Source organism: Falco cherrug, chromosome 7 (assembly GCF_023634085.1).
Source record: "Falco cherrug isolate bFalChe1 chromosome 7, bFalChe1.pri, whole genome shotgun sequence".
Classification (NCBI taxonomy): domain Eukaryota; kingdom Metazoa; phylum Chordata; class Aves; order Falconiformes; family Falconidae; genus Falco; species Falco cherrug.
This window is the reverse complement of record NC_073703.1, coordinates 64,572,380-64,589,198: the sequence shown is the minus strand read 5'-3', so window position 1 is coordinate 64,589,198 and position 16,819 is coordinate 64,572,380. Positions and strand designations below refer to the sequence as shown.

The 16,819-nt window shown below is 44.2% G+C and overlaps 1 protein-coding gene across 11 annotated transcripts in view; it reads right to left on the bottom strand.

The window, feature by feature from the left end:
- Window positions 1–14,750, bottom strand: part of GPATCH2L (G-patch domain containing 2 like) — a 60,593-nt gene extending 45,843 nt beyond the window's left edge. For 3 of the 11 annotated variants that reach the window (XR_008733066.1, XM_055715332.1, XM_055715335.1), the window contains exons 1-8: window positions 14,682–14,745; window positions 13,917–14,237; window positions 13,143–13,813; window positions 8,291–8,356; window positions 6,821–6,885; window positions 3,417–3,593; window positions 2,974–3,053; window positions 852–919 (exon numbers count right to left, since the gene is read on the bottom strand). Coding sequence is in view for 9 of the 11 variants with exons in the window: in XM_055715332.1 (XP_055571307.1) it covers window positions 852–919; window positions 2,974–3,053; window positions 3,417–3,593; window positions 6,821–6,885; window positions 8,291–8,356; window positions 13,143–13,801 (1,115 nt within the window). In the remaining 2 variants the exon portion in view is untranslated. Of the gene's footprint in view, window positions 1–9; window positions 50–851; window positions 920–2,973; window positions 3,054–3,416; window positions 3,594–6,820; window positions 6,886–8,290; window positions 8,357–13,142; window positions 13,814–13,916; window positions 14,238–14,681 lie in introns of all 11 variants that reach the window. The other 8 variants (XM_055715331.1, XM_055715334.1, XM_055715336.1 and 5 more) reach the window with 6 other exon arrangements.
- Window positions 14,751–16,819: the final 2,069 nt, after the last annotated feature.

The window sequence follows — 16,819 nt, the reverse complement described above, 5'->3', positions numbered from 1 at the left end:
TCAGCTTACCTGGTTGCGATCTCTCTTCCCCATGGATGGTAACCAAAAACTGGAAGGAGGCAGAGTTGGAAGGACAGGTGGGAGCAATGCCAAGGAAGGAACAAACACAGAGTGGGGGAAGGAGGGTCGGGGGTAAGGAGAGAAGGAGAAGGGAAGAACAAAGATGGAGGGAGAAGGAGAAAGATTAAAAATCAGCAGGAGTCATATTAAAAACAATGAATTTCAGATCCAAGGAAGAAAAGCAGGTATCAACAGCTGGTGAAGGCTGGACCCACTGCACTACAGTCAAGAGGTTACTTATCCATTGCCCAACGAGAACAGCATTACAGGGATGCCAAAGGATAGGCACCATGGCTATTTCCGGTGCTGACTACAATGTAAAAACACTAATTGGGGAAGAAGACAGAACACCAAAGAAAGAGAAAGCAGTTTTGTGGCTGCCTTGTCAGCATCATTTCTGCAGTCTGGGTATGTGCCCATAGCATGGCTCCACACAGAAGCTTTTTAAAAAATTAACATATAGGGCTCAGTCTTCTCATACTGTGCAAAAGATCTGCAGTTATTGCAATGGCATATTATAATGGAGGGGGAAAGAAAAAGCTGACTGTAACCAAAAGGGCATTTGAGCAATGTCCACACACTGGGGCAGCCTTATAAATAAAAAGGAAGTCAGCAATTGCAAATAAGAAAACAGAGGAGCCATCAGTAGAAGCCTGTCTCTCATTCCACAGGTCACTGCATGCTTAAGTTACCACCCAGCTCTTCATTCCCTTCTGCCCCAGGAGGGAAGAGGACCCTACAGTTCCTCCTCCCCTCCCAAAGTTCTACACAACAACTGTTAAGGGCCTTACTCTTTCTGGCGTGGATCACTAACAATATGACCCAGCCTCTCGGTGCCCAGAGTGCTCATGGAGGTCTCCTGAAACACAAAGACAGGTAAAAGGTTGCACACTCTCACACAGTGAGCAGACATAATAGTTTGCTGCTGCCAATCAGAACAGATCTCACCCCCCTGGGCCACATCCTTTCCTTCCCAGGCCACTCTCAGCTAAACATATTCACCCTCTCCTTTTAGAACCTCAGCTGAGCTGATTTAACTGATTAGAATGGCAGAGAGTCATCCAGTTTTCTTTGTGGGGCTTAGTTTTTATTATCTGAGTGATGATACTTGCTTGCACAGAGGCACAGCAAGGACTGGACCAGTAAAAAGTATGCAGCACAAGGATGCAGTTCAGAACAGGGGAAATGGCTAAGAAGTGCTTATTTCCAGGTTTCTGGGGTCAGCTGGGCCAGAAAAACGTTGGGAGGCAGGACATCACACTGTCCCTCTAACAACGGGGACTCACCAAGCACAAGTGAATGAAACAAGGAGTATGCATGAAGCTTTTGCCCTTCCTGAAAGCAGCAATTCAGCAGCAGGACCTCCAGCAACTAAAGAAATCCTGGTAGAAAGGACCTGTTCTTTTAGAAAGCCCTTTTCTCCCTGAGAGACACTGCCCTGTAATATATGCTTGATGCTGGCATACACGTACACACACAGACTGAAGCACCAGCTGGTCATATCAGCATAGCAACTACCTCCAAGAAATAAATATACTTTGCAGTAAGGGTCTGAAGATGAGGGTGAAAGATTTGTTTGTACCATGTGCGTAGGCAAAACACACTCAAAGTTTGGGGGGAGCTGTAGCAGCAGGGGTAAAAGATGGGCTATTTGTTACAGCAGGAAAATTATTAACTTAAAGTGCCGTAATGTTTAAATTTACGGTTTATTACTGTGTAAATTACAAGCCGTACTTTTGGTAATTAGCAGCTCGCTGGCGGGGAGCTCTGAATGAAACTCATTATTTATGATTACAATTTAGAGAGAGATGGGGAAGGGGGAGCAGTGACCTCTGCTGCAAATGACAAAGATCCCTTTAAGGTGATGAAGATGAATTAAACAAGTAAATATTATCCTTCTCATTTGGATCATTAGAGGTGCTGCCCACAGGCCCAGCCACTTGCAGGTGGCCTGAGGAACCCTACCCAAAGCCAGTCTCTTGCCAGCTGAGGATTCATATTTTAAACACTGGTTACAACTCAGCAAGGTGAGTGGAAGAAAGAAGGGGCAAACAAGGATCTTTCAAGTGTGACTGAACAGAAGGAAAGTCACGCTCCTCTAGACTCCAGGCCCCTCTAACACACCTTGCTAACTGACTCTTTCTAAAGCCAGTCAGCTCAGAACCGTATTTTCAAAAGCACAGAGCACATTCCAATAAAAGAAAAGCCAAACACAGCCAACATCTTCCTTCTCAGAAACATTTTTTCACAACAGGCAGCAGCACTCAATACTCCAAGGTCCAGACATGACCAGGTGTATCTCTCGCTCTTTTAGACAGGCATCTGCAAAGTATTGCTTATTCCTTTAGAAACTGGATTAATATTTTATTTGTTGTTTGCCCTACATATAATAAACCTAGGCTCTGGGTAACTTTGCCTGCATTATTGCATATACCCCTTTATTTTTCTGTTGCCCCACTAAAAATGCAACTGCTAAAACCACCTTCCTTTGCTGCCGTTCATATTAGTCTGCTTCCCTACCTAAAATCTGGTGTTCCTTCACCTTTGAGTCACCTCTCTACCCTTGTAGTTTCAGATTATGAGCCTGCACAAGTCTCATGCCATCATTTTCTGCTACATTCTGTCTAAACCTTCTTGATACTTATGCCTCCTGTCATTCATCTTCAAACCTCCTTTCATACTGCTTTTAGCACTGATCAACTGTCTTTGCCACTTCAAACCTACCTTAAAATCCGCTTAGTCATTCAATCAACTTCTGACAGTCAAAACAGTTAAACAAATCAAACAATACATGAAACAAAAAAATGTACAGGGCCTCTTTCTGCAAAAACAATTCACATGCTATCTTAGACTAGTACTTCAGGACTGATCAGCATTGGAAATACAAAACTGTCATCTTGCAAAAGGGAATACCTTGCCAACAAGCCTTCTCCGACCTTTTCGGAGACAACGGGCAGCAGCTCCTGGAAGGCGATTCAGGCGAGCATGAAACCCTGAAAACAAAACCCAGAAAATTTGAGCAATGAATACAGAAGATTCTTCCTAACAAAGCCACCAGGAAAAGCAGTTCAGTGGTCAAATCAATCCTCTGTCTCTTGTTTCTCAATCTGCAAGAGGCAGATACACCAATTTATTCACAATGAAATAAAACCCCTATTTAAATAAATAAGACTCAAGAATGTGGGCAGCTAGTATGAGTATTTTATCATCCTCTCCAGCAGTGCAGCTATTTTTAATTGGATCATGAAAAAAACAACCAGAGATCACTATCAGTTTAAACTGCAACACCTATGAACAGAATCTACTCCTATCACGTCAAAAGTTCTCAAACACATGGCATTCCTTATGGGCCTCACCTCTCTGAGCTGGCCGTGAGGGCAAAAGGAACGTGGAATCTGAGAGCTTGTCCAGGCCTGAGTCAATCCGCTCTACTTCAGATCGGTGGTCAGCTCCCCACTTGGGAAGAAGGTTGGGGACGGTGAATCCTGGAACACATTCTCCTTCATAAAACCAATCACTTTGCTCATCGTCTCCTAAAGAAACAGAATGGAATTAGCTACAAATAACATCAACGTGCTCTGTGACTGTCCCACAAAATACTACAGGTAGACATTTCTGCATGTGAAACAGCTGAAGTCTCATTAGGAATTCCTTCCTGAAGAGCCTTATATTTGTATTCTGTTTCAATGATCTGCAGGAACTATGGGGCCTCACTAAATGCTTTAAACTATCCAACTCATCAGTCTAGAGAATTTCCCTATAGAACAAAGCCCTCTTTACAGACCTGCCTAGGGCAGCTTTAGCACTCTGTTGCGACTGCATCTCATCAAGCTTAGTTCAATGTTGTGTGATGTCTTATGCAGAACTCTTTCTCTGAAGTAATTACTGCAACAGAGGTAGAGGCCGATCATTTGGCACACGTTACAGGCTGTCACAGGAGAGACTTCACAACAGGAGAAGACTAGGCTCACAGAGTAAGCAAAAGGAGCACACTCACTGACCAGAAAGATCCCTAGTCTCCTAAGACAGCAGCTGAGAGGAAAACACACAGCTATTGGAAATGGTGACTCTGAATGTAAGTACTAACCATGCTGTGAGTCTCTCAACCAGAATTTCTTAGAATCTCTCAAAACTACAAACCCTCTGCCAAACTAGAGCAGCAGCAACACAAGTCATCACCAAAGTCTCCATAAAGCAGGGTCACTGGAATTAATGCAGTTGCTGTCTAAAACTGAACTGCATCAGACACCATTCATGGTAAACCTGCCAGCCAAACCCCCCCTGAGAGCAGTAGCAACATGAGCAACATAAGAAAAGAAGAGGGCAAAGAACCTGACACACTTAGCTTTTCAGCAGCCTAACGAACAAACAGTCTCATGTAATTGCAAGGTACTTCTCCTTGCCTTGAAAAACTGACATACTTGACTTAGTGAAAACTCTCATTTGCCTACCATTAAGTCTCAACTCAAGCATCCCCACTTACTCTCCTTTCCTCACCAATTACATTACTCCTGACTGAAGTTCATTATGCCAGACAAGAGAAAAAGGAATACAAGAACTCACCATAGTAAAACTTCTGCAATCTTGTACATAACAGAACAAGCTACACCCAAAACCAACTCCAATCAGCAACAGGTAGGACAGCCAGAATATTTCACCCCAAAGCTCTGACATTGCTTTTTATTTCTGTGCTACATCAGCTGACATAGCATGCTTGTGACAAATATATTTTAAAATATAAATATCCTTACCCACCTTATAGCAAATTAAAGCTAAGTAATGTTGGATAGTTCTTCTAAGCGATCACAACTTGTTCAAAAATATCCCTATGGTTTCGGATCTATGAGCATAGTGCCCTGTCATATCTCAAATAACTTTCCACAAGACAAACTTTAGCAGTCAGGATCATATGCTAATACCACTGCATTTAACAAAAACAAACAAACAAATAAAAAAACAACCTTACAATCAAATTATAAGCTAGGACCATTCTCTGTTCACAGAAGTGCACTGGTAGCTGGAATTGCAAAGGCAATCCATTTAATTAGCAACAGCACAAATATTACATGATATAACTTCACAAGCAGCGGCGGGGGGGAAACCTACATGCAATTTAAGTACACTGCTGTCTTAAATCTCCCATTATTCAGTTTGGAATTGTACTAGAAAACTACTTCTAAGATGATGATCTGTGACATTAAAAAAAAAAAAAAGTTTTGTGCTCTCCCTCTTACTGGAGAGCTGTTGCTTATCATTTATTTTATGACTAGAAAATGTCTAAAAAAAGGAAAGGAAGATTTTTCTTATTTAACCTGAAAGTGCAACATTGTTTAACCCTTTTCAACATAACTGCAAGCTAAAACATCTTGACCAGAAAGCTATTCTAGCATAAACTGTTTGAACAGACAAAGCCCTGTTGACTAGGATGTCAAACCTCTTCTGGTACCTAGACAGGGAAGGCTGTAATTGGATTTTATTTATTTATTTTATTTATTTAAGCAGTATATTTTACATGCTTTTATATATCTGGTATCCTACTTCTAGCAGCAGCCAAAAGTTAATGTCTAAAACAGGGCATAAAACCAGGGCAAGTATATAGGGCAAGCATATAGACAAGTATATATATATATATACACACACACACACACTATCCAGTCTACATCAATCTTGCCTCGGGTGATGAAGTAAAAATTCAACACTTCAGTCACCACTCAGCTTCATCATCTGATATGCAAAAGTCCACTAATTTCAGCTCCCCCAGAAGAGTCATCAGTAAAAAGAGAGAACAAAAGATTTGACTTCACTGTTGCTTTTGAAGGATGGGAGGCTGGAAAAAGTTATTTTTCAGCAAAGGTCAAAGCTGAAACTTGAAATCCCTACTCTTAGGGAAAGTATTAAAGCCACCTAAGATCACAACAGATCGGCCCTACAGCCTAACATATCATCAGAAAACAGACAAGCCTATGTGCTACCATTGTGTGGCCTCACACGCAGATACCTGGGTCACTAACAAGCTAGTGGAAGCAGCAATTCCTACCAAAGTTACTGATACTACCTCCTTTAGCACTCATATATTCCCAGAAGAGAACTCATCCAAATCTTAGCTTGTGAAATGTGACAGAATCAGAGTGCACACCAGCAGAAGCTGCGCGGAATTACAGGTCTCTAGGGTCACATTCCACCTGCTCCAAATATAATAGCCCTGAGTGCCTATGTGCCTACTACAATCTCTTTCACACTTACTTCTGCCATATCCCCCATAAACTGGACATTGTGCTGTCACTGGTAAATAAAACCAGATTACACTCCACAGTCAAACCTCCTAAGAAACCATTTCTACAACAGACATTGAAAATACCCTAGTATTTTGATATAGGCTCAACCAATGCACACAACAAGTAACAGATTCAGGTACTAATGGTATGTAGACAACAATTAACACACAGAAACAAATCATAAGTTCTGCCCTTTTATTTTATAAAACTGCTCTCGTATTTCTGTGCCTTTCCATAATAATAGCTTCTTATATTGCAAATACTATGGATCTGATATACAAAGTATTTCAGCAGGAAGAATATACTGTTATCAAAATCACACCTTTGTAGCTCTCAGCTCATTTCTGAACTTCTTGCTCCTCCCAGTCACTGTCCTTTCTCCCATACTTCCCTCTCTGTCCCTCCAAACACAGATCTTTCTTTGTAAAGAAAGTAAGAGAAATTCCCCAGCAACACATGAAGAAAAATCACAGGACAGTTGTTACCTTGGCGGCCCTCATCATTGGTAAACAGGCCAGTATCACTGCTGCTGCACACACTGCTGGTTTCACTGGAACAAAAACAAACAGAAAAACCCACCATTAAAATTGTGGCAGATACAAAACAAAAAATGCTTTATTACATTTTACTGCTTCTCTGAGCCCAAAATACTTTACAGATCTCACAAAAATTGCATTTCAGATACATGGCTGGCTCTAGCACGGGACATAATTGCTTTCTGTTAAAACCTACCAATACTGCAGCACTTGAAAGTAGAATCCTGTATCTAGTCTAGGTCTAAGTTATCAAAAAGTAATTAATACAGTGGCATTTGCCTCAGGTACTAGAGTTAATAACCTAAGTATGACATTGTCTGGAATACTCACTAGGAAATTAAGTGCAGTTAAAAACTCTGTCCTTGGGTCACTTAACAGTTACTGAAAACCCTCTGAAGTTTTCTACTTCACATTCCTTTTCTCAAAAATGTTATACATACACATAACCCCCCCTTCAATCTACAGCAACTTTTATTTTATTTGGAGGGAAGAGCAGCTGGTACCTTCACAACTCTTCAGCTAAATACCTTAGCACAGCATGACTTCCTGCTGCTGAATGCAAACTCATTAAAGCACGCTTTGCATTTGCTGAAGCAGTTACAGGAGACTTAATTCTTGAACCAAAGAATTAAACTAGATATTAATGCGTAGAAAGCCGTTAATTGACTGTAAAGCTGGATGAACATTTGTAGCAGAAGTACATGCTCACGTTAGTCCCAAGCATCTGATGGCTTTAATGCTGATACTAAACGAATCCTTGGACGCTTCCAGCAATAATTCCTCTGATTTAGCTGAGAGGTATCAGAACAAGCAGAAGCTACTTACTGCCCACCCTCTTCACACTAAGGCCTTATAACTCAGCACTACAATCAATCTCCAGTCAGGGTGTGCTGTCAGAAAACATCTCTGGGTCCCTCTTTCCCAGGGAAATTGGATCATACTATACACCAGTATCAACTGGAGACCCCTTGACTCAAAAGGCTGAAGGATGAGGGACCACAAGTTGTGTCACCCCAAAGAATTGCAGGCACATAGTAAAACCCCATTTTGTGAGCTTGTTACTGCTCTTAGAAAATCCACTCTAAAGTGTAGCCAAATCAACTCATCATGCTGGGTACCTACAAATTCTGCACCTTCATTACTGTATAAAGGCCATTTAAACTTAAAGGATGAACAGTCTGTACATTATTCCCACATTTCAGTATGTAAGTTAATATCAGCTTTCAAATCAATCCTTTACAAAGTTTGGCCATCCATGCACCCTCCCACATATACACCACAGCAATTAAGGCCAAGGGCTGAGAACCATGAGTCATTAGTTTCGTTCCTAGCTCTCCTACCAACTCACTGTACGACCCTGGGCAAATCTCTTAGCGTGTCTGCTTTCCCTTTTGAAAGCCTTGGATTAACAGTCCTCACAAGCAGCAGATGCGAGGATTGAGTGACTGCTTCATAAGGGTTTTAGCATCCTCAGAGGAAAGGTGCCTGAGAAAGGAAAAAGCATTGTCAAGATTCCAGATCATATTAACAGTACTTTAAGCATTCTGTTGTACTGAGAGCTCTTTAGTTCCTTATAGATAGGTACACATTACTGGCAGTGCTTCACTGGAACAACCTTTCACTGATCTCACCTTCTTCACCACCCCTTTTATACTTCAGGGCTGAACACAAACTAGACTCCTACACAAGCCTTTCTGCAGGTCCAGTAAGCACTGATTAATGACCTCCACTTGCAAAGGAGGCTACTTACCTTAACCATGAAATAATGAATGCTATTGATCCGACAAGCTACTGCTATAGAGTGTTATTGATCACCCAATCTTTGGTTAAAATGGTCCTCATTTAGCAATTTCACTGTCGCAAACACCTGGAGCAAAGCATGCTTATAATTAAATAGTTTGGGGGAGTTAAAGTGAGAGGTGATGGACAGAGATCTCAGGTTTCCCCCATTTATTCTTTGGCCTGAGCTATTGTTTGTGTCAGGAGGGATATTGATTTTCTATAAAAATAAGAAAACAAGAGGCACTGAGGGGCTGCAGAAGGTCAGGCTGGGCTGGAGAAGGAGGGGAAGCTGAACACTCTGTCTTTGTCACTTGCCTTCCAAGAGAGAGGAATTTTTTCTTTACAGAGACTGGCCTCCAATTCATCAGCTTAGGCTCGTGACTGCCACTGCAGGCTGTCACCGAAACAGCTCCCCCGCAAAGGGTACAGCGACTGTACCGCATGCTCAGGATAAGCACTGGTGACACACCCAGGCCAGAATACTGTACTGGTTTTGGCTGGGATAGAGTTAAATTTTCCTCATAGCAGCTCTGTGTTTTGGATTTGTGACCAAACCTGTGTTGGTAACACAGTGATGCTTTAGTTATTGCTGAACAGTGCTTAAACAGCACCAAGGCTGGCCCTGTTTCGCACACTGCCCTGCCAGTGAGTAGGCTGGGGGTGCACACAAAGCTGGGAGGGGATTCAGCCAGGACAGCTGACCTTAACTGACCTCAGGGATATCCCACACCATAGGACATCATACTCAGTCACAAAAGCTGAGGGAAAGGTGGAGGAAAAGGGGGAAATTTGGAGTTACGGTGTTTGTCTTCCCAAGCAGTACACGACTGAGCCCTGCTGTCCTGGAAAAGGCTAAACTTCTGCCTACAGATGGGAAGCAGCGAACAAATTGTGCTTTGCTTTGCATGCATAGCTTTTGCTTTACCTATGAAACCGACTTAAGGCACAAGTTTTCTCACTTTTACTCTTCCGATTCTCTCCCTCATCCCACTGCAGGGGAGTGAGAGAGGCGGCTGTGTGGGGCTTAGCTGCTATCCAGGTTAAACCACAACAAACACATCAGCATCAAGCCAGTGAAGTCACATGGCACTGGTGGGTCAGTACAACTGCCAGTTTGAAAAGTCACGTTAAGAGTTATGGCACTTCAGCAGATTAGGAAAACCTCACATCTCTCACTAGTAAGCACATCATTCAAAGTGATTTTTCAGACAGCTCTTGTACTACGGTTTGTTCTGCCCTCAAGCCAAACCCAGACCATTCTGGGAGTGCTCGGCTTAAACCAACAAGAGAAAAAAAACTTCAGCACCCTCTTTTGCCTTTGCTTTATTACAGCTGCAGGCTACCTCAAAGAATTAAGGGACAGAAGGGCACGTTACTTCCAACAGTCTTAGCAGTTAATTGTCACCTTTGTACAAATATACAAATGGCTACTTAAACTAAGACCACTTGCTTCCTCTGTTGTTTCTACAATCATTTACAGATTAGGCTCTGAGTCATGTCATTACCCGATTTAGCACAACCATCGGAACTTTTCATGTTCCTGCACATGCTTCCTTCTCTGAAGCTCATCTCTTGCTATGTTTGGCAAACAATTTCAAAGATTTCATTTCACACGCACTTTGAATCATAATACTGCAGCACATCTTCACCCAGGAAACGACTGGGCACAGTCCCACAAGCAGACTATGAAAACTACCTCCTCATTAAGGATCCATATACAAAGCGTTCTCAGGGAATGGAGTTTATCTACTGAATACAGTAGGTTTTTGATCTGACTTCGGATAAGGCACCTTCTAGAAAGTAGAGAAAATGCTGGATGTTTTAGCATTTACAGAGATTCATTCCTACATAAAAAAAGAAAAGCAAATGTCAATGGAGGGGAGGAAAAAGAAGGTGAAAAAAGAAAAGAAAAAGTTCTGAATATACAACTTAGTTTGCCTAAAAACACATTAGTTTCATGACACTCCCACTGCCAGAGGGATGAACAGTAGTGGAACCAATTCAGTACCAAAGCATTTCTTAAGCCACCAGATCACCACAGACTGCTTCCAAGTGCCACAAGCCTTATCAGTCATTTACCCTCTCATCAGCTTGTGATGACAACCATACCACTTGCTCTCCTAGGCATCCGATTTTCTTCTTCCTTCCTCAGGATATGACCTTGTCATACATCTGTGCAAAGTACTTCTCTTACAGTACCAGAAAAAACAGCTACAGCACAGCAAGAGCGAGGTAAGCACAGCCAGTTTCACTCTGCTGCTTGCAGTGAAGGGCTATATTTAGAGCAGCGGAGACTAAAGCATGATCCTTCACTGCCATGAGGGATATTCTGCAGTGAAGAGGGGTTTATGTATTTGTCTCTCCAACTTTGACCCTCCCTAGTGAGTCACAGCACAGATCACACATGTGGTGTCGGAGAGGTCAAATATTCCAACCCCTGGCTTTCCAAAGAGAATCCCAAGGATTGGCAGCAGATGGTAAATGACATTTGATGCAGACACTCGCACAATAATTAGCTTGAGAGCAAGGGACAACTGAGAACAAAGCAATCTCCCAGCATGGTCCTCAAGTAACAGTCCAGACAAAGCTGTTTATTTACTCTTTCAAAGGCTAGCACAAATAAAGGCTGGATGAAAGCCTGTTGGTTTAAGTTCAAGTCTGACATGATGGAACGCACTTTGACTGGGTGAAAAAATCCTCAAGGAACACTGTCTATCACTGCCACATCAGGTAAGGGTATCTCTCAGTCCATCATCACTAACATGCAACATTCAGGGGCTACTCAGCACATTCCTTCTCCTGGACTACCAGCACATAGCTCTGAAAAGATAAAAGCACTTTTCACAACTAGTAGCAAAAAAGCATTCATTAGTCTCTTGAAAAGGCCCACTTCACACACACTTTTTAAGCAAACAATAGCCACTTTTTAAGAGGGGCAGGGGGAAATGACCACTTTTTTGCTACTTCCAACCTGTATCTTACTGATTTTACTGTATCAGTATGACACAAATCATACCAATTCAGTAAAAACACAATAGCAGTCCCCTGGATCAGGACAGTGAGGATGTATTACAACCTATGCTTTACACAGTCTCCCAGAAAATACCCTTGAGAAGTTTGCACTTCCACCTACTATCCACAAAGCTCTCCATAACCAAGTGCCACCTGCCCACTCTGACAAACTGCAGGAGCTAGACATCCAGAACACTTAAATGAACTCAACATATGAACAATTATACTGGATCAAACACACTTTCCAAATCCACTGTCCACTGTTTGATAGCACCTATTACAGTGGATACTTGAGGAAAGAGCAGGAGAGCATGACAAATACAGACCAACTGTTTCCTCTGTATATTCCTCCAGCTTCTAGCAGTCAGCAGTTAAAGGACTTCCTGAGCCAATCATCCATCTGGGCTGTAATGCTTAACAGCCCCTGATAAATCTCCAGATTCTGCCTTCCAGAATGTCCCAAAGTAGAAATCCGAACCTCACGTTTCATGAAAAAAGAATACTCTTTCTTTTTCATTTTAAATGTTTCCTCAGTGTCTCCTGATTCTTACACAATGATAACTAGCAAATAAATAACCCTATTCACTATGCCATTCATTAACAAATCTCCTCCATTTGATTCTCAGCAGTTCTTTTCTAACCTGAAAAATCTCTCTGTACAGAAGCGGTTTTATTACCCCAAACTTTCTACAGTTTGGGTATACAAGGAAAAAAATTCACAGTCAAGGGGAAAACTTCCCAAGAGTGACACAAAAGTTCAGACCGTGACATTTACATATCTCATTTTCATCCCCTGTATGAGATTCTGCCACAAATTCAAAGTTCTCCAAAACTGGACACGAAGACATGCCAGACTCCATTGTTTGCACAGGCTCATCCTGTAATTAATGTAAGTTTCCCCAAACTTCTTTATCGTCTCGCCACATTTTCCTCATAGCTAGCCTTTAAGGACCTTATTCCAGATCCAGAGCAGAGATGCAGAACTGCAAACAAGATGTTCTGATTGAGGTTCACACAGCACATGCACAGAGGGCTAGCGGTCAGGATGGGCAATCCGATCTGTTCTCTGTTACTACTTATGGTAAATTCTAAAAACAAGAAACTGAGATAAGTTCCTATCAATCACACAACACAAGTGCCAACGGTGGATTAACTCTCCAAACCTCAGGACACCAGTATGTCACTTTAGCTGCCCAGCCACAGACATTTCAGAGGGCTCCTTGTGTAACAGAAGCCAGAAACGTTATCAGCTTGCCAACTTTTCAAGGAAGCTGTTTGGGTCATCAGTACAGCATAGACAAGAAAGACTTGGAAAAAGTCTACAGTTTAGAAGTAGCTGAGATACTTCTCCTCTTCAAAAAGAGAACAGCGCTGAATAATTTTGATAAGAACCTCTAAAAGCAAGGTATAGGATTTACAAGCAGCTGTAGCACAAGGAAGCCATCTGACTAGCACAAGGAAGAAACCCAAATCTCACCATTCCGACATGTTTTCATCAGAGCCCTGCTTCTGTTCATCAGCTTCACACTCCATCCGCTCCTTCCTTCCCCCTTTGCTAAGGAAGGGCCTGTTCTCTCCTGATTCACAAAGGCCATGACTGGAGGATGTCCAAGGGGCATTTTCTTTCCAGCGTGAAAGACGCTGTTTCTTGGCTGACTTGAACCTGCAGCCCCTCTCATAGTTCCACTCTGACACCCTGAGCTTTTGCTGGAGACTGGCAGCTACCTCTGATGTCACACGTTTGACTTTCCGTCGGCGCCTGAGAGGTCGGCAGGGTGCATTCTCTGTAAAGGAGTCTGACTCATGCCATGAGTGTTGCTTGCTCCTCAGGGTGGCACTAAGAGCTGGGTGTCGTTTCACCACTGCCATGTCATCAGAGTCACTGAAATTGGCTGTCAGCACTTCACGGCAATCCTTGACAGCTTCGTCCAAGCTTGACTCTGAGGCCTCACTGTAGCAGCAGGCATGCTCTGCCTGATGTGTGAAGTCTGAGCGTCGTTTACGACCCCGTCTCTTGCGAAGCTGACGTCGCTGCTGCCGTGGGCTTAGGGCCATCTCTTCCCATAGTTCATCCAGCTTGTTTTGTTCTGAAGTCTGCTCTAAGGCTGAGGCCAAGTCATGCACCAGTTCATCCATTGGCAATGACTGCTAAAAATAACAACAAACAATTACCACCAGACGTAAGTGCCAACACATCACTAGACTACGGTATGCTACAGCTTTTGTCACGTTAACTAAGTCACACACTTACTTTGGAGTTGCTTAGGTGAACCCAATGCGGGACAACTGCTGCTTCTTGGGCTAACACTCACTCCTTCCTTTTGCAAGGGTTAAATCCCTCTTCTAACCATGGTAGCAAAGATCTCGCTCCTGCAGCAGTTGGGTCAAGTGCTCTGTGTCTGAAAAGGCCTTAAGGTTGCATCTTTTGCATTACAGCAACACACGCTGTTACACATCTTAAGGGTATGACAGCCTGCAACTAGTTCACTACCTGCTGTCGGTAAGCCACAGAGAAGGGTTAGCCTGCCCGGCAAACAGATCGAGTCTTCCAAAAAGTAGAAAAGCAGCAAAGCTGAGAGTAAAACAGGCGGTAAAGCAGACAGTTTGCAAGCCAGCGCCACTTCCAAGAGCAAAACAAGTCGCGCGGGACCCTGTGCGTATGAGACCGAGTCCCAGCTCCTACTGCCAAAAAATCCCACCCCTCCCACCACAGGGCTGTCAGCGTGCCAGTCCCGGAGCGCTGGCCAGATCCCTCACCCGCGCCTTGCGGCGGCGGCGGCGCCGGCGGGACCCCTCCCCCCACCCCCCACCGCGCTCAGAGACACCGCGCCCCCACCCCGGTGAAGCACCTGCAGCCGGCAGGCCGCCCCCCTACTCCGAGCGCCCTCAGGGAGCCGGCCACAGCGTCTCCCTCCCCCGAGGAGAAGCCGGTGCTTCTGCCGGACACCCCCCGCCCCCCGCCGCCGCCCCCACGGCCCCGCCGCCCCGCGCCGGGCCTCCCCCCGGCCCCGCTCACCGGCCAGCGCCCCGCTCCGCCAGCCCCGCGTCAGCGGCGCTTCCGGCCTCCCCGGGCCACTTCCTCCCCGCCCGCCCCGCCTGAGGGGCGGGTCCGGAGCGGCGCAGCGGCCCCACGGCCGGGCCAGCCCCCGCCGCCGCACCCGCCCCTCGGGCCCGGCCCTCCTGCCGCGCCCCGCCGTGGGCGCCGGGACAGGCGGTCACCGGCCGGCGGACCCTCGCCCTTCAGCTGCCCGGGGGTCGGGCCGGGGCTGTTCAATAGGCAGCCGGTGAACTCGGAGCACAAACTCCGCCGTCTGGCTGCGGCACCCTAATTGCGTACATCAGGGTGGAAATTACGCATCTCCTCAAGTAAACCTCACGGCGGTGTTCCCCCCTCCTCAAGCCTCGCACCTCTCCTGTCATCCTGCCCATTTCACACGCCACCCGCAGCCATCAGAGTAACGCCAGCTGTGACCCTGCCACCGTCCACTTTTGCTTAGCATTCCCTTTTATTTCTCATCGTAATGTGGTTTGTTGTTGGGTTTTTTTTTGTTATTTGGGGGGGGGTGGCTTTTTTTTTCGTTTGTTTGGGGTTTTGTGTTAGTTTGGGTTCTTTTAACCCAGGTGGCTGTATTCACATTCAAGCCCATACTGCTTCATTTTTCAAGTGACATTTTACCAGGCAACGTACCAAATGCTTTGCCAAAGCCCAGATACATTATGTTCGTGGCATCCTCTTCACTAATTTTGTAAATTCAATCAAAGGAAATAATCAGGTTTGTCTGACATAATTTGTTCTCTATAAATCTATACTGCTGCTTATTGCTCATAGACCTTTTATCCTTTGATTTTTACATACTTTTTTTTTGTGCCTCTATTCCATCGTGTCACCAGGATCAGAAGTTACTCTGAAAGGGTGATAATTGCCAGGATCACTGCTTCCCCCCTGCTCCCCCACCACCACCACCCCCCCCAAAAAAAAAAAAAAAAAAGACCAGTACGGCGCTTGCTTTTCCTCAGTCCTCTGGCACCCTCCCTAGTTTGTCAAGATACTTCAAAAACCACCAAAACCTTGAGTTTGCTGTTGATTCCTACACCCCAATACGATAGCTGTAGTTTTGCTTCACTGAGCTTTCTACATGTCCTTTCTCTAACTAGTCCTTTATGTTGGTCTGAGCTGTCACGTTAACATTTTCATTACCTTTTAGTTCTCTGAGACATTTCCTTGGAAAAGAAATATTAAAAGAAGAAAAACGGTCATTAGGTAGATCATTTTTATCCCACTCTTCCAATAGCTGACTTCATTTAAGTTACTTTCTGCTCACCAATTTGTCTGTAAAATTCTGTCCTTTTGTCTTTTTAACTCTTTCTGTGACAGTAACTACCCTACTTGCCTGCAGTATTTTGTCTTCCCTGCCAGTTTCCTATTTGCAATACAGGAGTTTTCTTTTTACTCTCAGATCTGAGAGCCAATCCCTCCTAAAATCTAATCCTGTTTCACTGCTGCAATCCTTTTTCATGCTTCAGGATATAAAACAGCTACAAAATGTCTGGGTTAGAAAGAAACTCCCCTGATGGGAAGGTTATTCTGTAAACATCCACTTCAGAGCTTCTTACCCCTTCATTTCAAGCACTGGGTACTGGCTGCTGTTCCAGGCAGGATAACAAATCAGACAAACAATTGTGTACAAGAAATCCTGCGTTTGGATGTCCTGGGGAGATGGCAGCAGATGCCCACTCTAATTTGTCTTTTTTTCCCTTCATTTTCCCAACTAGTTCTCTGCTGTTTCTGTTGGTCAACACACTGTTTTGCAACTGGTATAATCTGCACTTTACCTATGCAATTTTTTTGCCATTTTCAACACTTCTAAAGAAATTTCAGCAGATGTTGGCAGTGTTTGGCTTGAGTAAAGGCAACAGCCTGGTGTATGGGGTTGGTTTTCTGGGACAGGGATAGGGCAAAAGGGAAAGACAGGGTGAAGCTGCTTTTGCAGCTGCTAGAGTCCCAAGAACTAAAAGGGTGCGGCAAAGGAGCATTGATGTGTACAGGGAAAAATCAGAAAACTGGGAACAGGAGTTGGAAAAATGTAACGAAGCAGTTGTGCCAAACTGGTTTTGAGCAGTTTGTGGTATTTATGTCCTGTCTTACAAGGTTCA